At 39.4% G+C, this 22,371-nt stretch overlaps 5 protein-coding genes across 5 annotated transcripts; 4 read left to right on the top strand and 1 right to left on the bottom strand.

Moving 5' to 3' along the window:
- The first annotated feature begins 721 nt into the window (after positions 1–721).
- Positions 722–3,064, top strand: LOC121994614 (transcription factor PIF3-like). The gene is made up of 7 exons (XM_042548590.1): positions 722–789; positions 909–2,082; positions 2,173–2,274; positions 2,366–2,431; positions 2,517–2,582; positions 2,671–2,858; positions 2,911–3,064. Exons 1-7 carry the CDS (start codon positions 722–724, stop codon positions 3,062–3,064), a joined length of 1,818 nt encoding a protein of 605 aa, XP_042404524.1.
- A 2,067-nt stretch (positions 3,065–5,131) lies between these two features.
- On the top strand, positions 5,132–8,617 carry LOC121995819. The gene is made up of 6 exons (XM_042549598.1): positions 5,132–5,384; positions 6,507–6,622; positions 7,106–7,220; positions 7,887–7,957; positions 8,044–8,130; positions 8,208–8,617. Exons 2-6 carry the CDS (start codon positions 6,521–6,523, stop codon positions 8,487–8,489), a joined length of 657 nt encoding a protein of 218 aa, XP_042405532.1. The 5' UTR covers positions 5,132–5,384; positions 6,507–6,520; the 3' UTR covers positions 8,490–8,617.
- Positions 8,618–9,112: 495 nt separating this feature from the next.
- On the top strand, positions 9,113–9,780 carry LOC121995818 (acylphosphatase-like). Its single transcript, XM_042549597.1, has 2 exons — positions 9,113–9,248; positions 9,319–9,780. Exons 1-2 carry the CDS (start codon positions 9,192–9,194, stop codon positions 9,586–9,588), a joined length of 327 nt encoding a protein of 108 aa, XP_042405531.1. The 5' UTR covers positions 9,113–9,191; the 3' UTR covers positions 9,589–9,780.
- A 2,631-nt stretch (positions 9,781–12,411) lies between these two features.
- On the bottom strand, positions 12,412–14,174 carry LOC121995817 (protein CANDIDATE G-PROTEIN COUPLED RECEPTOR 7-like). The gene has a single exon (XM_042549596.1). The coding sequence runs from the start codon at positions 14,169–14,171 to the stop codon at positions 12,690–12,692; it is 1,482 nt and encodes a 493-aa protein (XP_042405530.1). The 5' UTR covers positions 14,172–14,174; the 3' UTR covers positions 12,412–12,689.
- On the top strand, positions 14,159–16,484 carry LOC121995816 (pentatricopeptide repeat-containing protein At2g36980, mitochondrial-like). The gene has a single exon (XM_042549595.1). The coding sequence runs from the start codon at positions 14,665–14,667 to the stop codon at positions 16,459–16,461; it is 1,797 nt and encodes a 598-aa protein (XP_042405529.1). The 5' UTR covers positions 14,159–14,664; the 3' UTR covers positions 16,462–16,484.
- The last annotated feature ends 5,887 nt before the right edge of the window (positions 16,485–22,371 follow it).

The following is a 22,371-nucleotide window of genomic DNA, read 5'->3' as shown; positions in this document are numbered from 1 at the left end:
GCAATTGTGTTTACTACCTGTGGTACTATTCATTGCTAAATTGCCAGAAATCAATAGAAAACGTAGATAATGAAAAAGGATGAGAAGAGTTATTTCACCTTGTTTAATATTCGTGTTAAATTACCAGAAAGCAATAAAATATGTAAGATAATGAAAAAGGATGAACAGAGGTATTTCACCTGGTTTTGGGCCTTTGTGCTCTGCCAGTTATGGTCTTCTAATCGAGATCTAGCTGCCGAGCACTTGTAAACCCAGCAAGAGAATAAATGACCATTTGATGGAATTTGTCCAGGAATCGAGCTTGATATTTAGGTTTCTTCTTGCTCTCTTCTGCTAATGTTTGCATGACTGGAGTTGTTTTCTGACTCTTTCAATTCATTGATTTCTCAGGAGCTGAATCAAGAATTTACGTTTGATTTTATGCCTTCAAGTCTACTCATTCTTCTTGCCATTGCTATGAAAACTTAAGCCGTAGTTGAGGCAAGATTTGTGCTCTCCTCCGTTGTTTCTTTCTGTTCTACTAAAGATGGAATTTAGCTGGACAATTTATGTGCTGCTGCAGATCCCGTCTGAAGAACATAAGCACCTCATTAGATGCATGTCAGCCTGAACTGTAAATTTTCTAACTTGAACCTTTGTGATATTGGTAGTTGTGCTGGAGCAGTGGATTTCATGAGACTTCAAAAGCGACCTCTGTTGCTACCATGAACTCCATTCGTGGATGTTGAGGCATAAGCAAGAAATCATACAACCAAGGATGACAAATGATTCATCTGACCCGTTCGCTATGTAAGTACATCTTAGTCCAGCTGCGTGTCAGATTAATTTGTTTATTGTTTGTTGCTGTGCCCCCATTGAATAGATCACTATGGTATCTAACCTTCTCTTTTCATGGATTTGTGCTAAAGATCTGATAATGAGTTTGCTGATCTATTATGGGAGAATGGCCAAATTGTGATACAGAGCCAGTCTAGTAGGGCTCCAAAGAGCTCCTTTCCTAGCACTGCCTTCTGTTATGGCACAGTTCAAGCAAAACCCACCAGGGAAATAGATCCAAAATTCTCTCAGTCGCGATCTGATGGACATGATTATTGCACAACAAAGCATTCTGCGAACAGGGGAGTGAATACTCAAGAAGATGATACTGTCCCATGGATTAGTTTTCCAGTTGAGGAAGTCTTGACAAGTGAGACTCTCCAGCCCCAGAATGATTATTGTGCTGAGTTCTTGAATGAGTTCTTAGCATTTGATATGGATCCTCTTTCCGCACCCAAGTGTAGTATTGCTGCAACAGGTCAAACTGACAAGTTCAGTCAAGAAGTTAGGAGATCAAACAACACGGACAGGAGCCATGCTACTAAAGCACCTAGATGGAATTGGGCGTCGGGCAGAATGAAGGCCACCCATCCACAGCAAAATCATGCTTCAGCTCTTAATTCAAAGTCGACTGTAGTTGATAGCTGTGGTAGTGGTATCGACGTAGCTCAAAAACTGCATTGTAGGGATGTGATGGACAGAAGGTTGCAAAATCAGGGATTGAAAAGTTCCAAGCAACTGCAGCAACCAACCATATCTGGTCTGATGAACTTCTCCCATTTTGCAAGACCTGCTGCACTAGCCAAGGTTACACATCAAAGTGCTGTTGGATGGAAAAGAATTGACAAGGCCTCCCCTCCTCCAAACAGCAATCCAGTCAGATTGACACCTATTGAAAGTGTTAGCAGTACTAAGGATGCTAACAAGGTATCAGGGCAGTCTGGCTCAGATCCACACAAGTTGGTATTGGATTCAGCTATGGAAGATCTTCAAGGAGGAGGCTCAGTTGAGTTGTCTAATAAAATTCGTGCAGAAGATGCTTTGAGGAAGACTATTCAGAATTGCACTAAAATGCCAGATAATCTTCCAAGCTCAAATGTGTCAACAAGTATGGTCTTGTGTGGACATGACATAGAAGCTCCTGAAGCAGCATTGCCTTATATGTGTTCAGTGAAAATAACTGGAACTGCATCGAATGAACCAAAACATGGTGAAAAGAGAAAGGAATGTGATGAAGAAGAGCTTGAGTATCTCAGCCACAGCGAAGTAAGTCAGAAATAACATCACAAAAGTATCATCAAACTAAGGTTGTTTTGGATTTGCATTCCAAAATTGTTTGAGGTACTATACTTGTAGGATCTCCAAGAGAAATCAGCAGACATAAGGAAACCACCAAACGGAAGCAATGCACAAACAAAGAGAAGCCATGCTGCAGAAGTTCACAATTTATCAGAAAGAGTGAGTATGTGAGAGTATTTTCAATCTAGATACTTTCACAAAAACTGATGAAATAACTAGAAATCTGACTCCATATACTTTATTTATCCAGCGGAGGAGGAACAGGATTAATGAGAAAATGCGTGCACTGCAAGAGCTTATACCCAACTGCAACAAGGTAACTGAAGTAAACAGTAAGCAATGCCAACTGTTATGTCAAACAAATTATATATGAAATCATCCAAATCTATCCTATTTTAAAGGTGGACAAAGCTTCAATGCTTGAAGAGGCCATTGAGTATCTCAAAACACTTCAGATGCAAATTCAGGTAAAAAAATTATTTAAGTGGTTCTTTAAGTTTGCATGGCCACTTAGAAAATCTATTGTATCAAACAGATCATGTCCACGGGAAGCAGGCTGTATATGCCACCGATGATGTTAACTCCTGCAATGCAACACATGCATACGCCAACGCTGCCCAATTTCTCACCAGCAAACCTAAGAATGAGCACAAGCACAGAATTAGTCCTGGGTTGTCCAGTGCTCCCAATTCCACCAATGCATGTACCGCAATTTCCATGCGCTCCAAGTTCAAGACAATCAGGTTTGAATGGGATACCCAGACATGAAAATCCTTCATCATTTGGAATCCAAAGGCCAGGGATTCCAGTTTTGATGCCACAGCCTCCTCAATTTAGTACATTGGCAGGGCCTTCTATGAGTATAGACTCTGCACCAGAGGTACATGCACAAACTGCTATAGCAGATACTGAAGAGCATGAGCGTCAGAACTTGAATGTAGGCCCATAAACAGAAGCAGATGAAATGCATGTTTTGGTATCCAAACGGATTCTTGATTTTTTAGTCGATGAGTTTCTTGATTCTTCATTACTAGTAGCTTTCATCAAACTTAGCATCATGTCATTGAATTTCTTATGACCAGATTCACTGGTTGTATCCCATGTTGCTACTTGGTATCCGAAGATAGCTTATGAAGATCAGCATTGGTACAGAGTGATCAAATACCATGTTATATTGAAAGTAGATAGATGCAGAATTCAAGCTCAGACAGTAAGTCTTTATAGATACTTTAAATAAGATTTTTTTGGACAACTAGCTAACATTGAGAAAGTTTACCATTTTATTGGTTTTCAAGTACCGGTTAGTAGGTTCCAGTTAGCCAATTGCAAGTAATGCTGCTTGTGAATCTCAAATGAAAAAGTTGCTGCATAAAACACACAAGTTCTAGTTTCAAGCAGCATTTAGCATTACTATTCTGGCAATTGTAACTTGCTTACAGTTTCTTTATGCAATAAAATATTGCTTCTCATGGTGCATCCCAAGAGGTCTTTGTTGATTTTTATGCAGTTGAACAAAAGATGGCTTATCTTTGTTCTTACCTAGTTTTCTTCTCCTGTAACAAAGACTTACTGTTTGCTTCTTGAATAAGCATTTATTGCTGTCTAACAGCTTTAAAAGCTAGCCGGTTTTCCAAATGGCTTATGCACTAAAGAGCGTACGATCATAAGGTGATAAAGAGCTTAGAAAATGATTCTGTTGATGTTTCAACTATTGCTATAAATGTTGTTCACAGAGATTAAGCTGAGGTAAATGATGCTTCAATCGTTGAGAAAAATAGTCTGAAGCATTGGCAGTTGCTAGTTCAAACTATTCTTCTCTATGTTCCTGCAAGCAAAGCGCCACAGTGGCATCGGGAAGTGGTAGATCTAGTACAAGTATGCAGTGAGGAATCTCTTTAGTGCTCATTTGTTGATCTACGCAATTAAGAACCAAAAAACATTTATTTTTTTACGTCGGTGGCAATGAAGAACCAAAAGCATTTAGGATATCTGTTTAGAGTTAGTGCAATCCATTTGCCGGACTATTGAAGGTATTTCATAGTTCTCATAGAATATTAGAAGTGTACTCACAGATCAGGAAGCCGAGCAATGCCGTAAAATTCTTGGATTTCTCTTATTCTTCTTCGAGGATCGTCGCCGGGAAGAGAACCTCTGACGATGCAAGCGCAGATCCCGTGCCTTGGTCAATGGCGTCGTCCATCTGCAGCCGATCATGGGCAATGGAGATCGGAGGCAGGAACGGATGAGCGCCGGTGGAAGGCAGAGGAGCAATCTTGTCTTGGGGAATTGGGACAAAATATCATCACACAGCAATTTAACATTTTCCACTATCATATTATTTTTAATTGCATAATATCCTTCAGGGTCGGACGGAACCGCCATTGGTTGATAAAGTTATTAAATGGGTATTTATTTTAGGGTTCTGAAAATGAGATTGAAGTTGGTACCGTATATTACGAAGGATTTTTTTATTTTTTTTTCAATGTTAACGGATTCCAGAGCATCTAAATTAATTTTTCTATTTAAAATATATAATTTAAAATAAAAAATTATTTTATTAAATTTAGTTATCTATTTTTCAATACACTGTATATTAATTTTTCTATTTCTTACTAAAGACCATTGTTTATTGAGCTCAGTTTTCATTATAAATTAAGTTAAATATTTATGTAATATATTGGAAATTATATTATTTTTAAATTTTAACATATTATAAATAATTTAAAGTTATAAAATTATTAATTAATTTTTTTATATATTTGATTAAAATAATAATAATTAAAATTTATATAATTTAATAATTAAATTTATTTATAGAGTTTATTAATGAATATTAACTAACTAAGTTTATTAGTATTTAATTTTTTTAAAATCTTTTTTACTATTAAATGAAAATAAATGAATTTTATTGGACATTTGGACTAGCACCAAATTTTATATATCCATTTATTGCTTGAATTCGAACCTTGATTGAGCCCGAATTGGGCTGAAATAGACCAGGAGCGGGCAGACCAGACCGTTCCCGGTTTCGCGTAATTCCATCGGCCGGATTCATTATACCCAGAACAGAACTCCTTGAGGGTTACCTGCGCCACCGCCGCTCTCTCTCTCGGTCGATCCTTCTCCTCCGAGATCTCGTACCCTTCTGCAACGAGCAGCGACCAGAAGAACCTTTCTCCCACACAGCTGCGCGTGAGCTCTTCAGATCGGATTGGATCCATCCCCTTTCTGCTGCTGGGGGTTCTCTGTTTGGCCACGGAAATCCGCAGGTTCTCTCTTGCACGCTCACTTCTTGTACCATCTTTTCTGCAATCCTTGAGTCTCGCATGTACGTATAGAACGTTACCTAACTCGTTGATCTTGCTTCCTACTCGCGGATACGTTTCTTCTAGAATAATTCGTTTCATTAACTGAACGAGCCAACTTTCGTTCTGTGGATACTTTTTTGTGCGTGGATTCTTTGTTTTGTAGGATGGAACATGACTTTTTTTTTGCCTTGGTGAATGTTATTTCTTTTTGCAATGCATGCCACTGTTTCTTTTCAATGTTTGATAGAAGTTTGTGTTAAACAGGGCCCGCTGTGGCTGTTGGATTTATTTCAGTGGCATGATAAACATGCATATTATATTGTGATTGAGTAGTGGTGATTGTATGCATATTGTTGATACCCCTGTAGGTTAGAGCGGGGAGAAGGTTTAGTGAGATTCATTTCGTCATCTCTACCCCTATATTCCATCTGATTGAGTGAATTCTGATCTTGAAGCCTTATAAGGTTGTAGCTTATGGATGAAGCCTTACTACGTGTTTAAAGTTGATGATAAATATTTGTTTTTTGATTAAAACAATATGATCAATGAAGTTTTGAGGAAGGTAGTGAGAGATTGGGAGCAGTGGGAATTGCTGACGATTAAGTAAGGGAGATAACAGGGAACGAGAGCACGAGCTGGAGCTCAAAAGAAAGATGCAAGTCAATGTGGTGGGATTGACAGTGAAATAGGCGTGCGAGATCATGAAGGATTGCTTGGGTAGTAAAATTAGGGTTAATGATTTTCTTTATTTTTTATTTTCCTTTTTACTGAATAAGGTTCATTTCTTTTTTTATATGACATTCCTTGTTGAACCAAACTTTAGAATTTTTCCATTTTAGTGAAGAACTGGTCCAATAGATATGTTAATCTGTTGAACCTTCTGCTTCTGTTTGGTTTTGAAAACACCAAGTAGGTATTTAAAAAAATGGTTGCTTTTTATGTATATTCTAGACTGGGAAACCATGTAGTGGTGCTCGACAAAACATTTGAAATCCATAGCTCAACTGTATATTCTTCTCAGTCAATGAAGAGATTATATATATAGCTAATAAACTTATGTTCATCACTGGTTTTCTTGTTCAGGGAAAACAGCAGTCATGGTCAAATCAAGAGAGACTGAGGTTGTTTATGCTCCTTCAAATTCTCATGGTCGTAAATCTCATTCTGGTTCAATTGCTAGTGAGAAATGGAATTTCCTGGTATGATATGATTCTATCTTCATAATTCTGGAAGGGCGTGGATTCTATTTTTGTGAATCTTTCTATATGGTCACAGGAATTGTGTTCTCTGATTTTTTTTATTAATTAATCCAAGTATAATTAGTTGATTACTTCTATAAACCTACTAAATTTCCTTGGTTTTAATATTTCATCCATTTATCGATAGAACTTATCCTTTGAATCATACCCATATATGATCCTGCAGCATCTTTTTTTATTTATGTTTGTTTTAGTTCGGACGGTCCAGATTACACCTCAAGGATGCCTTGCACATCACAAAGATACTGCACACATCTTAAAGATGTCATGATGCCTTGAGATGTAATCTGGACTGTCCGATCGGCAGTGGGACATGGGGACAGAGAAGTTTCGGGACAGAGGATCCGAACTATGTTTGTTTATGTCATCTCAGTTGGTTTCTCTTTGCCTAGATCAACTCTTTTTTTTTTTTGTCTTTTTCAGTCAGGAAACCTTGCCAATATGTATAGTAGGCCAGTTACGAATGAATCTGCCGACCAGGACAGTGAGAGTGAGGAGATTGATATCAGGAAGATATTTAAAGACATTGAATACTTGGGTATGGTGCTTTTGCTACAATTTGAATTATAAAGTCATTAATAAGTAGTTGACATCTGAATTTTTTAAATCTATTACATATAAAAAATATCAACAAGGTTATCAAATTGAGATTCATATTGTGAATGTTTTTCGTGAAATTTCGAATTGCTAATTGTTTTTTAGAATCATTTTTATATCATAGTAAAACAATATAATATTACATTTATAGCACGATGGACTAAGATGATGTGCTTCATGATAAAGTATATAAGTTCATGTCTTACATTGATGGCAATATATTAGTATTCATATCATATCGTTCCAGTAAATTCCCAAAGAATTAAATTGACATTAGCAATAAGAAATTTATTCATCAAAGGTTCTTTATATAGAAAAGTCATTGTCAGTTAATGGAAAATTGACTTTGATTTGATGTGATTTTTATGTTACTATCTATTTTACCCTCACTATCATTGTGTATGTCTCATAAAACTTGTTCTTTTCAGTGTTTGTTTGTTGCTTGGTCTACTACCTTAACTACTATTGACTACGTTAGGTTCTTTCCATTTCTCATTCATACATAAGAACTGTATTTTTCGATATGATATGAATCATAAATTGTACCATTCTAATAACTATACTTAGAATCATGTTTTTGGTACCAATCATTTCCTTCTTCATTTAGGTGCATCCAATATGCCATGGAAGGAGCGGAAGCAAGTGGAGAATAGAAAAGTTGTCGACTTAGGTGGAAAGGCAAGATTGCATTGAGACTTTCTTCCTCTCGTCATCTCATCGACTTGTTGAATACGTATCTGATTTGATGATTGTCTATGTAATAGCCTGTTAAGAAGCACCGCACACCGTTGAGTGTGGCAAAACCTGCTATGAAAAATCAGAAGAAAAGAGAGCTAAAGCAACAGGAACTGGTAATCATCTAATCCATCACTTGCGCATTCTCTTTTTGTTCTATGGATTTTATTTTATATATATTCGATGATTTTAGGACTTGATTCTCGGCCGGTTCACAAGGAATCGATCGAGGACGGACAGTAAAGATAGGAAGCTGAAGCCGGAGGAGCGGATACTGAAAATGAGTGAGCGTAATTTCAGGAAAGGTGTTCTGGATGTGAAGCATCTGTTGAAACCCAGTGGTAGTAGTGCATCCAAAAACGGGGATGATTTGGATTACAAGAAGAGCCATAAAAAAGGAAAAGGAAAAGGGAAAGGAAAGGGTAAAGGAAATAGGAAAGGAAAAGGTAACAAGGGCAGAAGAAAGGGACGATGACTAACAAAACATGCATTCAATCTAAAGGTTTAGATTGATCTGCATTTAATCTCTTTAAATTTTTACTCCATGAGGATGTGAACACTTTTATTATGCTAATATAGGCATGTATTGTTCCCATTAAGATAGCAAGAATTGTAGACGTTTTGTTGTTATGGTTGCTTATGCCAACGTTATGCAGTTACCATGTCCGCCAACAACGATCACATGCATCAACTTGGAGTTTAGCAAGAACACTTGCTCCGTTTTGTTTTTTAGTTGGCACGTTTTTGCCGACCAATCCTTTTTGGGGGTGATCGGTTCTGTTTTATAAAATCTATTTTATAGATTATCAAAATAAATTGAGAAGCGTGTTTACCGTGAACGTTTAATTTGTTGAAGTTGTAATTCTATCTTTAATGCCATGCCCCATTGGCTCGAGTGATATTAAAATATGCACAAATTTAATGAAAAAAATGAAAATTACTAATAAATTTATTTAAGTTATCAAAAGTTACATTGAGCAGTTAACCTAAAAAAGGTTATATTAAAAATCTAATATAAATTACATTTAATAAATAATAAAAAAAAAATCAACCACGGCACAGATATATCGTTACATGGTACGTAACCATCACAAGTTTGTGTCAGTCTTCATTTCTCGACCTTTCTCTGGTTCTTCCTCTTCGCTTAATCGCCACCCGCCGCTGCCGTTGGCACCTTATGAACACCGTCGCCACCGCCGCAACGCCGCCGCCGATGCCTCCGTCCTCCAAAACTGTACTCTCTTTATTCTCTCTCTCTCCCCCCTCGCATCTGATGATTCCTAATAGCGTTGATTTCCTTTCAGCTGCGGGTGGTGATCAAAGGGCGGGTGCAGGGAGTGTTCTTTCGTGATTGGACGATCCAGACCGCCCGGGAGCTCGGGCTCAACGGTTGGGTGCGCAACCGCAGGGACGGCTCCGTGGAGGCCCTCTTCTCTGGCGATCCCACCGCCGTCGACGAGATGGTCGAGAGGCGCTGCAGGGTCGGCCCGCCCACCGCCGCCGTCACAGCCCTCAGTGCCTTCCCCTCCGAGGATGATCCAGGTCAAGGATTTAAACGGAAACCCACGGTCTAGGCACGACTAAATCAAAGAATTGTGAACGTATGCTTTTCCCCTTTGGTTCATTGGCAAAATAGGTTTCTCTAGTATTATTCCTAGATGATTTAATTCAACTTATTTTCTTAAATTTTTGATCCAAGTGTTCTCTACTTCCTATCGTTTATGCTGTGTCTTTCCTTAGATTGCAACAACTCTACTTTTGTCAAACCGATTATTATCAACATGGCCTGTTGCGGAATGAAAGTAAATAAACCTGTGGAGAAAGGAACAAGGGCAAAAGTACAAAGTACAATGCATTGAATAGATATTGTGCCCAAAGCCTCCTACAAAACTTATCCAGCAGCACTAAATTGGAGTGTCAAAATCACCCCCACTTGGTTTGCTTCCAATTTATAACCTAGAATCACTATTGAATCCGGCATATGAACCTAATGGTGGCTACACCCTGTGTAGACAATCCTTACCAACACTTAACCATGCATAGGATTTGGTCCATTTCATATCAATTGTAACAACCTACTTACATGAGAAAGCTGACGCATTAACTCATGAGATCCTACCACTGGTCCAAAATATTCTTAGTCCAGTTTTTTTAGTAGCTCACATCATATAAGCTTAAAGCTTCCTATTTTGCTCAGGTTTCACACCGAGGGTGTGACAATTTGTGTAAATTTTGACAAGTATCCATGAAGCTGCATAAATATGTTTGAGGCTAGCTTGGTTTCCATTCTTGTTAGAGTATAAATTTGAGTGAACGGAATCTAAGTTCATATATGTGCATGATATATGCACATATCTCTAAATTCTAATTTGTGGGCTAACATGTTTATCTTACCACTAACTTTCTTTGTTGTCCTTTACCTCCATGGAAAGCACTCTCATGTTGTTTTTCTTACATTGACCAACCATCTTGATGTTTTATCTTCATGTAGACGGAACACTTGTTCTCAAAATGACTTGTCAGATTGACTGGGTCGTACAAGTCGACAGTTCATCTCTGTGTTGAATTGCTGATCTGAAACTTTTGTCAGGTTATCCTCGACATCTTGCAAAACATGGTTATGATTGAGGTCACTAGGTGTCTGCAATTTCTAATCACTAAAGGTTTTCTTTTTTTAGCATGTTAATGTGACCTAGTCTACTTGTGTGGATAGTATTCTGGTGAGGAATACTATTGTAGGTTTCTTTTCTGGAATCCATAGTGCGCCTTCATCTTAATTCAACTAATCCTTTAACTTCTACACTTGTCCTAGAACATCTTTGATGCATCTGGGCTTGACCTAAACTCATTGGATATACGCTTTATGCTTAGTTTGTTTTTGTCAAAATCGGAATTATTGACTTGGTGAAATGATAAGTATGGGATCGGAGTCTGGGATGCAGATTTTGCTAACTATACAACAGAATAGATGATAAAACACAACAGCATTTTGGTTCCACTTTATCACCAATTTTCTGTTGTATAGTTAGAAAAACCTGTATCCAAGACTCTGATCACAGTTATCACTTCAGGGCTCAACCAGTTGCCAATTTATGGGCTTGAGGACGTATGCCTTGTACCTTTTTGCTCAGATTATATTCTAGTGATACGGTTTGGCATCGATCCCTTGAAGAAACACTCTAAACTCCCTTGCGCTTACCTTGTCCTCTGTTTGCTTGATTGCTTTATGGTGATTGTTATGCTTGTGTGCAAGTTGACATCTTCATTCTACATATTTGAAAACTTCATATTAAGAGCATATGTATCTTTAGCAATTCTTTACATATTTGATAATTAACAATTATTTTACAAGTATCAAGCATGTTCAGTGATCGAGTCACATTGTTCTTGGCATATTAACCATTTTGGGGATGCGCATGCTTGTCTAAGGGATGGAACTAAGTGCGGGCACCCTAGGGCAAGTGCTTTATCATAGACTTTTAGATACCAATGTGTTCTATGGAAATTTCAAATGGAAAACATTTTTTTATAAGAACTGAAAGTTGTAAGGCTTCCTTAACTCCTATTTTGGCACCAATGATGCAAATCAAGTCAGTGATTCCCTTCATCCTTGCCTTTTGCTTGGTGAACCTAGTCTTCCATTGATGCCCTTTACTTGGATCCTCTCAGAGCTCATCCAATGCACACCAATTTTTGAGTCATCATTCAATGACCATACTTCCATATTTAGTCTTTTCACTTTGATGTTTTTTTAGTTCTAATGGAGGTATTGTTCAACAAGTCTACTGGGGTAATAGGAGTTGAATCCTCATCTTCAACCTCCACCTTTTTCCTTATTACCTTCAACTATTGATCAACAATTTAAGGTGGCTTATTCAGAGATTCTTAACTTTCTACTTTGATGACATCCCAAACAAGCATATAATATCAACAGAAAGATAATTTTACTTACTTTTATATGAATCAAGAACTATAACATTTGCTCCCCAGGGCTTGGTGTGGTAACATTTGCTCCCAAACAATCAAAGTTCAATTCCCACATAGAGCATACCAAGGCTACGACAATTGAACTAATAGAAAAGAAAAACTTCTTTTGATATTGTTGTCTATCCTCATAAGTAACCATTTTTCCTGCAAATATTTTGCAGAATATTAGGCTACAATTTGACGAGTCAATTTCACGCAGCAGTTTCGTATTAACATCCCGGTGGCTTCGTCCTCCCATTAATCTCCTACTTTATATCACAGGTTCAATCTTTTCTTATTTCTGTTAAAGAGTGTTGCTGTTCTATGTACATGAATAGCAAGCAAACGTGACTGTCTGTTTACTTGGATGGACTATTATGTCAAGAAAACGTGACTACAAGGCCATGCGAGCAAGCAAACGAATGCAATTCTTAGGCGATTTGAATTTTTGCTAAGCCCTTGATTTTCAAGTCAACAATAATCTAAAACAGAGAACAATGGTGATACATGATGGCTCTCAACATAGTTAAACATGGAAACTGACAACCTTCGAGGAAATGGCGGAATCAAAAATGGCGGCGAAGTTTCCACGGACAGCAAGGATGTGATAGTTACGAAAACATACATTGATTAGCAATGTGAATTGCTGCAACATTTATACTCGTCGCAGCAATGTGATTTTGTCGGAAAGTATATTTTCTGGGCAGCCCTATAATTCAAATTCCTCCTCTTCCAGCTGGAGTGCCTCGGCGGCAGCTTCCTCTTCTTCATCAATGGCGAAATAAGGGTTGTGAGCCTCAGGCCTAAAACTGTACCCAGTAAAGAGATAGAAGGCGAGGGTAGCTAATTCCCCTACCAGCACGCTTGTCCACAGGTATCGGTAAGAGGTGATTGTAATGACGGCGTAGACTACCACTCGGGTAAAATAGATGTAAAAGATGACGAGGATGTAATACTGGCGGAAGAGGGTAAGCTTCATGAGGTTGACGGCGGCCTTGCCGTTGGTACTGGCGGCCTCCCGGAGGTTATTGATGGACCAGACAATCGGGAAGAGGATGGCACAGCAACAGACAATGTCGATGAGGAAGGAGAGCTGCTTCCATGTGATCCAGTCGCTGGCGTAGGGTCCGGACTCGTCGATGACGACTTGGGCGATGTTGGCGACGACCTGGAGTGGGATGACGGTCATGAGCACCTTCTTCTCGCGGTCCTGGAGGTAGGGCTTGAGGAAGGACCAGCCAGTGCCGATGAGGACGATGAGGGTGAAGAGGGATATGCCCTTGAGAAAATTGAAGATGTAGAAAACGACATCCCAACCGTGAGCAGAACCTGTGCGCTCGGTGTACGACTTGTCCTCGGCCTCGCAGAGGAGGTTGAAGGCCTTGAGGACGACAACAGCCAGCATAAAGTAGTGGATGCGAAAGACGGAGTGGCGCCTCCGGCGGAGAACGGCGGCCCAGAACACGGCGAGTGCTGCATACGCAAAGAAGAGGAAAGAGTAAATCTGAGGGAGCACGGCTATTCCCACGGATAGGTAGGCGCGGGTAGAGGGGTCGTGAGGGTCCGGGCGGTTGAACATGGCGGAGCGGACGCTCATGGAGACTCGGAGCGGGGAGAGGCAGTTGGCGAAGACGAGAGAGAACTGCCCGGGGCTGTCGGTGAGGTTGACGGCGTGGCGGAAGGCGGTAGCCCGGGCGACGGGGACGCCGGAGGGGTTGACCGGCGGGACGAGGCGGTCGAAAGAGTAGACCGCGCGAACGAGCTTGGACTTGAGGGCGCAGGTGATGTTGTGATCCTGCATCTGGCGCAGGGCAAGGAGCCAGGCGTCGCGAGTCGACAAAAAAAATCCCAGCTGCGAGAGGTTCAGATCGCCCGTCGAGGAATCGGAGGAGAAGGATATTCCGGTGACGTTGAGTTCTAAGCCACCCCACCGGGTGAAGCCAAACTCATCGAGGGGGACGATGGACCGACCGTCCGACCGTATCTCCATTTCCCGGATCTCCGCCGTGGCCGGCCCAATCCAGAATGACAACAGCACCAATGCGAGAGCCAATCCGGCATTGATGCCGTGAAGAGGTGGAGAACGCCTCGCCAATTCGGTCGCCATTGCAGCTCCGCTGCGTAGTTCCTGACCAAGAAGGGAAAGGAGGAGAGATGGAAAGAGGAACAAGGAGGAGCGTCGCTCTCCCATGTTCAAGAGAGAGAGGGCGCGTTTTATTCGTTTCATTTTATGGCTGCCATTATACGACCGGAATTACGAGAGTAACCTCCGTAACTCGGGTCATAGGAGAATATAACGGCACCTAGAAGGGTGTTCTAGGAAATTCATGAGATACTTTGTGGGTGAAATGGGGTCCACGATAGGCTCGATTGGACGAGGGAATGGCCCGGAGACACGTGGTTGGCTTTGGTAAAACAAATTATCAACGCATTATCATTCATTATAAGGCAAGCGCACATCTGGGTCTGCAGGAACGCCTGCTTGGGCTCCATTTCAGACTCAAGTCGGGCCCAGGCCCACCACACGGTGACGAGCACGAGCCTCTCCTTGGTGAAGTTTCAGTGCATGGCCGTTCGCTGATTGTTCCCAGAGCAGGTGTCAGATTCGCAGCGGAAGGGGTGGGCACCGTCGATGCTCCGGAGGCGCTCGGTGACCGGGGCAGGCGCGCGCGGTCAGGCTGTGGATGGATCTCAATGTCGCGGCGAAACGAGCCCATCTCATCTCCGCCACCTCCGAGCTCCTCCGTCTTGCTCGCCGCGGCCGCATCTCCGCCGCCCGGAAGTTGTTCGACGATATGCCCGACAGGGACACCCTTGCCTGGAACGCCATGCTCACCGCGTACTCCGGCTGTGGACTTCCAGTTCAGGCGCTCTCCCTCTTCGCCCGCATGAGATCCTCATCCGCCGTTCCCGCGCCAGCGCCCGACCCCTTCTCCTTCACCGCCGCCCTCTCCGCCTCTGCAGACCTCCGCGAACTCCGCGGCGGCAGGCAGCATCACGCCCTCCTGCTCCGCCTTGGCTTCCACGGCCGGCTCCCAGTCTGCAACGCCCTTATCGACATGTACGGCAAGTGCTCCCGCCCATCGGACGCCGCGCAGGTGTTCGAGGAAATGGAGGAGCGAAACGAAGTCACCTGGTGCGCGCTTCTCCGTGGTTATGTCGTCTCAGGTCGACTCCCGGACGCGCGTCGATTGTTCGGCCAAATGCCAGCTAGGACGACGGTCGCCTGGAACACGCTCATGGTCGGATATGCTCAATTGGGACTCGGTGAATCCTGCGTCGAGCTCTTCAAGGAGATGCAGATGCACGGATTCAATGGCGACGTGACCACCTTCGCCAGCCTAATTAACGCTTCCTCCGAGATGAAAAAGCCAAGCCTTGGCCTTATGATCCACTCGATCGTTCTACGTAGAGGATGGAGTGTAACAACAGAAGTCGGCAACTCTCTGCTCAGCTTCTACGCAAGTTTCAACTCCCGCGGGGACGTACAGTTGGTGTTCGACGCAATGCCTCAACGGACTTTGATCTCCTGGAACGCCATGATCGACGCCAGCATGAAGTTTGGGGACGTGGAACAAGCTGCTGCCTTGTTTGAGAGAGCACCTGAGACCAACGCCATCTCCTGGACTGCGATGATCGTCGGTTTCGCAAGGAACGGTCATGGAGAGAAAGCCCTGGTGCTCTTCGCTGACATGATCAGGAAGTCACTTTGCCCCGACGACTTCACCTACGGAGCTGCTCTCCACGCTTGTGCCACAATGGCAATGCTCAGCAACGGAAGGTTGATCCATGGCTGTGCAATTCGCAGCGGTTTTGGTTCGTACTTGTACGTGGCCAATTGCCTAGTGAACATGTACTCTAAGTGCGGCAGCATCTCTTGCGCAGGCAAAGTGTTCGAAGAAATGCGCATGAGGGATTTGGTGTCCTGGAATGCCATGCTGTTTGGCTTTGCGACTCATGGTTGTGCATTGGAAGCTTTTCGAGTGTTTGACAACATGTTGTTGAGCGGTGTTTCGCCAGACAAGTTCACCTTCATGGGCTTGCTGTTGGCATGCAACCATGCAGGCCTCATCGATGTAGGGAAAACTGTGCTCGAAACAATGGAGGATGTTCATGGACTACGACCTGACATCAAACATGAGTCTTGTGTCACCCACATGCTTGGAAGAGCAGAATTCCAGGCAACTCACTCGACTGGAGTGCTCAGAGAGATGGAGAGCTCATACGAGGTCTTGCTCAGGACAGTAATCAACAATGAGGAGATGGACAGGCACATAAAGTATGTGATGCTATCGAACTTCTTGTGCGCCAATGAGCGATGGGATGAAGCAGAGCGGGTGAGGAGGAGAATGATGGAGGAAGGAGTGAAGAAGTCTCCGGGATGTAGTTGGATAGAGGTGAAGGACATGGTTGTGGTGTTCATGTCTGGGAAGCAATCTACCGAACACCTGGTGGATGTAAATGCAGTTGCTGGGTTTTGAAATGGGAAATCCTGCTTTCTTGAGTTTGGATCTTTTCATTGTGAATGCATTATTTTTATGATCGAACCAAATCGAATTTGATTAGTTCAACTGATTAAATTGAGAACCAAAAGAGTATCTATTTTGTGGAGGGATTCTCCGAGGCTCCTCTGAGGCTCAGTCTGCTGTGCTTAAATTTCACTCGACCTCCAGTCATTCTTCCCACCCAGTTTAATCGTGATTTACCTCCTTTAGACATCTGTGGGGCCGGATCCAAGGGGCCGTTAAGATGACGATTCCACCTTTTGCATCTAGAGCTTATTGTTACTTTGGTTCAATTTTTCATGTCTTCCGATTCGGCTTCGCAGAGAGATTCAGCAGGATTGACACGGCATAACGAGGAGCTTAGGATTCACATATATATGCACAGTATACAATATATTTGAAACCATTGGTTTAGATACTCTTAAATTTATGGAATTTAGTTCTGATATATCTGATTATTATGGCATAGGTGATTATCATTTTGCCAACCCAATTGATGATTATGTTTTTGCTCATGGAGGAGGAGGTTTTACAAAGTGACATCAATTTCATACGAGTGTAATATATTTGTAATGGTTTTTAATTATAATAAGTTTTTTCTTTGTCTTAGTTAATTGTACAAAGTATGGATTAATTTTTTCATATTTTATCATTGTGTTTAATTATTTTATTGAATGCATTTATTTAAGGTAGTTATAATTTTAACAATAATTATAAGATTATGAAATTCTTTGCTTTGTTGTTTTTTTTTAAATATATTTTTAGAAAAAACTGAGTTACATGTATTTTCTGTTAAAAAAATGTATATGGACGGTCGAATAAGTTATTTACTTATTACAAGATTATTGTGAATATTTATTATAATTTTTCTTGTATATTAGGCCCCATATTTGATGAGTAAGAAATTTAGGTATTGAAATTCTTTTTGTATCTTCTTAATGTTTATTAAGAAAAATATAAATATATCCTCGTTACCTCAACTAATAGATTAAGTCCAAAAATTAAATTAGGTTGAATAAATATTACTTCAGAAATGATGAATGACCTAATCAGATATGAATATTACACCCAAGTTGAATAAATATTGATTTTCGGTAGGAAGATGATTCGTGACTTGCTTTGATGATTTAAGAACATCTATATCAGTTTTCCTATTCAAAATACATAATTTAGGATAAAAAAATTATTTTATTAAATTTAGATATCCACTTTTCACTAAACCATATATCAATTTCCCTATTTATTCTCTTTCCTCTATAATATATAGGAAATGAAATCTATTCCCTAAATTTAGAGAAGTAATATTTATAAAAGTAAAATTTAGGGAATGGATAGGGCAGTTGATGCAGAGATTTTTTAGTTACCCTATCTAAAATTTAAAGTAAAATCTTTAAATAGGATAATTGATGTGTATGCTCTAAGATTTGAATCCAAGTATTGCTTTGCTTAAATGTAGTTTCAAACATTTGTGTTTTCCTAATAAAGAACATTTGTCTATAAATTCCCTCATAAATGTTAACAGCATAATCAATACTAAACTATTGAATGCAATAGATTTTACTTCTCAAATCACTAAAGAGGCAAAAAGAAGCAGTATGAGTACCAAATATTGAAACAGTTATGACATCTCCCAAATGTTAGATGGAAGTGCAGAGCTTTTATTTTGATTCACAAATTGATGCTAATTGTTAGAAGGAACAAACTGTGCCTTGGGGGCAGTTCATTGAAGCTAAAGCTTCTCAATTGACTCAATCATTTATGGCATCCAAGCACTCCTTAGGTATTTTTACTCATGTATTGAAACTCTTTTGGATATGCATACAAGACTACATATCTAGTATTGTATATATGTTTGCAATTAAGGAGTCATCATTTAAAATGAGATGATATGAGCTTATACTTCATATTGTTGCAGTGCACTTGTATATATATTTTCTATAATTTTTTGATACCGCTGTATGATCTATATTAAAAACATAACACTGGTAAATTATTGTATAGACAATGGCGTATTGTTCTCTAGTATATGTTAAGAAACGACAACGATAAAAAATATAACGGTTAAATTGATAATGGTTTTGTTCTTTTCAATACAAACAATAATGGTTAAAAACGGTTGTCTAAGATTAAAAAAATCATGATAAATTGATACGTGCAAAAAGATAGGTTGTTCAAAGAATATGGTTATAAACCATTGTCTTATCACTTGAAATACAACGATGAAAAATCATCGTTGAAAATCATTGTAAATCGACACATTGAGAAAGATAGGGTGTTTAAAGACAATAGTTATAAATCGTTATCTTTTCACTTGAAATACAATTATGAAAAATCATTGTAAAAGGCTTAAAAAATCTGTTCTAAATCGATGCGTTGAGAAATATCGGGCTCTTAAAAGACAACAGTTAAAAATCATTATTTTTTCTTAAAATGACAATGATTAAAAATCATTATCTTTTGAGGGTCCTTTCTTTTTCAATGCATCGATTTACAATGAGATTTTAGGGCCTTTAACAATAATTTTTTATCATTGTCTTTTAGTAGTTTTGATGTAGTGTCTACGGATGTTTAATCTTAAATGACTGCTGAAAAATGGTTATCTAAAATGTCTTGATAAGTCTCTGTAACCTTTTGTTATTTATTCAAACGGTTGCTAGTTAAATGTAACAAATTAAGTTTCACTTGAATTCACATTACAAGCATTCACCAATATGTCATCCTCAAGTCCCTCTTAGACAACTCGAACATCTAATTTCCACTACATCTTTCCCCTCATCCCTATCATTGTCACAGGAGTCTCTACCCGATAAACAGACAATATTTCCCCTTAATTATGTCAATTGGAACATGGATACATAGCCGCATGACTGTACAATAATAATATCTATAGTCCACTCAGCTAGAAAACAAACACAACCACATAGTTGTATATGCAACCTACCCGGCTAGAAATAAGCACAACCATGCAATTATATAAGCAACCCACATGACTGTACTAAAAATACAATGGAAAAAAAGAAAACTCATAAATCAAAATTAACAGACTGTTAGCCGGCTAGGCTTTACACAACCACAACAAGATAAATACAAGACACTACATAGCACAACTCCAAAACAAAATCGAATTATACAATGCCAAGTCCACAAATTCGTAATGCAAGTAAGCAGGAAACAAAACTAGAAACCGTCCTCAGATATGGCGTGGGACTGGCAGATAAGATACTCCTAGCAACTCTATAATCATCTATATACTATCCGAAGAAAAAGACAATACATAAATGGGGTGGTGAGTGCGGGTCAATCACTCAGCGGGTAATAGACATAAATAGTGCATGATCAATATAAAATATGGAGATCAAAACATATAGTCTCAGTAGAAAAATAAGAATATAATCATATACGACATAATCAATACACATAACCATAATTGACATACAAATGCACATAACTATAACTGACATAATAGATGCACATACTCAATCTGAAACTAACACATATAGTAGTGATCAGTAAACTCACTAGGGATCTGTAACAGATTTGCTTGTAACACCTGAGTAATTTAACCGATAGAATATACATGTATGATAATGAACATGTATGAAGCATGACAATCGTATGCAACAAATATATCCTAAGCAAATGCAACAATCACAAGTAAGTGTAGATATATCTCCAAAAGATGCATTGTGCATCATATGCATATCCATGCATGCATCATGGTCACTCCCACCCACCCCTCAAGACATCATGACCCTTGTGTGGTCAAGAGATCAGGACAATGATAATTGTACTACCCTCTAGATATTACTATAGAGTGGCTGAGATGATAGTTCGCTAAGTAGTTATCTAATTACATAGCATTGGGGTCCCTGACTACTCACAACACTGGATATCACTACCCTTGAGTGGCTTGGTGACAAGACACGACAAGCGGCAACTACTTCAGCTACCACTACCCAAGAGTGACCGAGTGTGCAAAATTGACTGACAACTCTCTCAATCATAGAGGAAGACTTAATTGTCAACAAGCATATAGTGCAATGATGGACATGATGTAAATAATCATGATACGGACATAATCATCATCAATGCAACAACCCAATCAACATAGGTACCTCCAGTACATGATCTATCTATCACATAAATATAAAAGTATGGATAGATCTAACATGTGTCTACTAATCAACACATAAGGTATAAAGTAACACCTATCATACTGTTGGTTGCTACTCGGAAAACCTAGAGGTTCCACTGTACAAAAATTTTGTACAAAGGTCTGAACCTTTTCCTAGCTACCATGTGTTCTTTTAAATTAAATTTTGGATCGCCTGCGGAACTTAACACGTTTGATCCAAAACTTAATCTATTTGTTCTTTAAGGTTTAGACTTGGATCTCCTGCGGAACTTAACACGTTTGATCCAAATCACCTAAGTTATTAATTCCATTAAATATTAATTTCCATAATTGGTTCCCAGTACTGACGTGGCGAGGCACATGACCTTCTTGGATATGGGAACAACCACCACCGACTAGACAAAACCTTTTATGGAAAGCTAATATTTAATTTCCTAAAATAACTTTAGGTCAACCAAAAAGAACAATCAAATCACAAGGAAAAGAAAAATAAAAGAACACAACTTCGAAAAACATATTCGAAATACTAGAATCGTAAGCCTCTTGTATTTGGTATTATTTCCATAAATAACTAGCATGATGCGGAAAGGAAAAATTACTAGTTATACCTTCTAAAAAGACCTCTTGATCTTCTACCGTATTCCTCTTCTAATCTCGGACGTTGTGTGGGCAACGATCTTCCGAGATGAGAACCACCAAGCACCTTCTTCTTCCTTGCAAGTTTCGGCCACCACAATTCTCCAAGAGAAGTAGAGGTCCGGCCACCACCACCAAGCTCCAAGGGATGCAAGAAACAAAACCACCTTTCTCTCCTTCTTCTCCTAGCTAGAACCGACCACCATCAAGAGCTCCAAGAGAGGTTGCCGCCGGCCATAAGAAGAAGAGAAGAGGAAGAAGCTAGGACCAAGGAGGAAAAGAGAGGAGAAGAATAATAGAGTTGATCACCCCTGAAGGCACCTCTACACTCTCTTTTATAATCCTTGGTCTTGACAAATAAGGAAATTTTAATAAAAAATTCCTTAATTCTTTTGTCATAAAAAAGAAAAATTATTTTAATTAAAAAACAATTTTCTTCTTTTAATAATAATGGTCGGCCACTTCTAATTCCCGAAACAAGGAAAATTTAATTCACACAAGAATTAAAACTTCCTAATTTGTTTCTAGAAATTTATAAAAATTTCTCCAATAATTTTTATCCCTTCATGATTGGTTAATAAAAAGGAAATTTTATAAATTAAAATTCTTCTTTTAAACATGTGGATAATTTTCAAAAGGAAAGTTATCTCTAAAAATTAAAATCTTTTTTCAATCTACAAATAAGGAAAGAAATCAAATCTTTTCTTAATCTTTTGTAAAAGAGAATATTTAATTTTTAAACTTCTTTTAAATTATTATCATGGTTAAAAAGGAAAGTTTTTCTTAAAAATAAAATCTCCTTTCAATCTATAAATAAGGAAAGATTTCAAATCTTTTCTTAATCTTTTGTAGAAAGCTTTAAAAGGAAAGATTTAATTTTTAAACTCTCTTTTAAAACTATGATATCCACATAAGAAATAATTTTAAAAAATCCTTTTTAATATGATGTGGCCGGCCACCTAAGCTTGGGCTCCAAGCTATTGGCCGGCCACCTTAAGGCCAACCTTTAGGCTTGGCCGGCCCTAAGCTTGAGCTTCAAGCTTAGCTTGGCCGACCCCTATTGGTTGGGTAAGAAGGTGGGTATAAATCTCTATATACAAGAGGCTACGATAGGG

This window comes from Zingiber officinale, chromosome 6A, assembly GCF_018446385.1.
Source record: "Zingiber officinale cultivar Zhangliang chromosome 6A, Zo_v1.1, whole genome shotgun sequence".
In the NCBI taxonomy this organism is placed as follows: Eukaryota; Viridiplantae; Streptophyta; class Magnoliopsida; order Zingiberales; family Zingiberaceae; genus Zingiber; species Zingiber officinale.
The sequence above is the reverse complement of the archived record's forward strand: the minus strand, read 5'-3'. Positions and strand labels throughout refer to the sequence as shown.

What these genes read in the sequence shown, in the direction of transcription:
- LOC121994614 (XM_042548590.1), top strand. Translation starts at nt 722, where the DNA reads ATGTTGAGGCATAAGCAAGAAATCATACAACCAAGGATGACAAATGAT. An exon ending in AGTATCTCAGCCACAGCGAA is followed by an intron (nt 2,083 to 2,172) that starts GTAAGTCAGAAA and finishes CTATACTTGTAG; the next exon opens with GATCTCCAAGAGAAATCAGC. An exon ending in TTATACCCAACTGCAACAAG is followed by an intron (nt 2,432 to 2,516) that starts GTAACTGAAGTA and finishes CCTATTTTAAAG; the next exon opens with GTGGACAAAGCTTCAATGCT.
- LOC121995819 (XM_042549598.1), top strand. Translation starts at nt 6,521, where the DNA reads ATGGTCAAATCAAGAGAGACTGAGGTTGTTTATGCTCCTTCAAATTCT. An exon ending in GTGAGAAATGGAATTTCCTG is followed by an intron (nt 6,623 to 7,105) that starts GTATGATATGAT and finishes TGTCTTTTTCAG; the next exon opens with TCAGGAAACCTTGCCAATAT. An exon ending in AGCTAAAGCAACAGGAACTG is followed by an intron (nt 8,131 to 8,207) that starts GTAATCATCTAA and finishes CGATGATTTTAG; the next exon opens with GACTTGATTCTCGGCCGGTT.
- LOC121995818 (XM_042549597.1), top strand. Translation starts at nt 9,192, where the DNA reads ATGAACACCGTCGCCACCGCCGCAACGCCGCCGCCGATGCCTCCGTCC. An exon ending in TGCCTCCGTCCTCCAAAACT is followed by an intron (nt 9,249 to 9,318) that starts GTACTCTCTTTA and finishes ATTTCCTTTCAG; the next exon opens with CTGCGGGTGGTGATCAAAGG.
- LOC121995817 (XM_042549596.1), bottom strand. Translation starts at nt 14,171, where the DNA reads ATGGGAGAGCGACGCTCCTCCTTGTTCCTCTTTCCATCTCTCCTCCTT.
- LOC121995816 (XM_042549595.1), top strand. Translation starts at nt 14,665, where the DNA reads ATGGATCTCAATGTCGCGGCGAAACGAGCCCATCTCATCTCCGCCACC.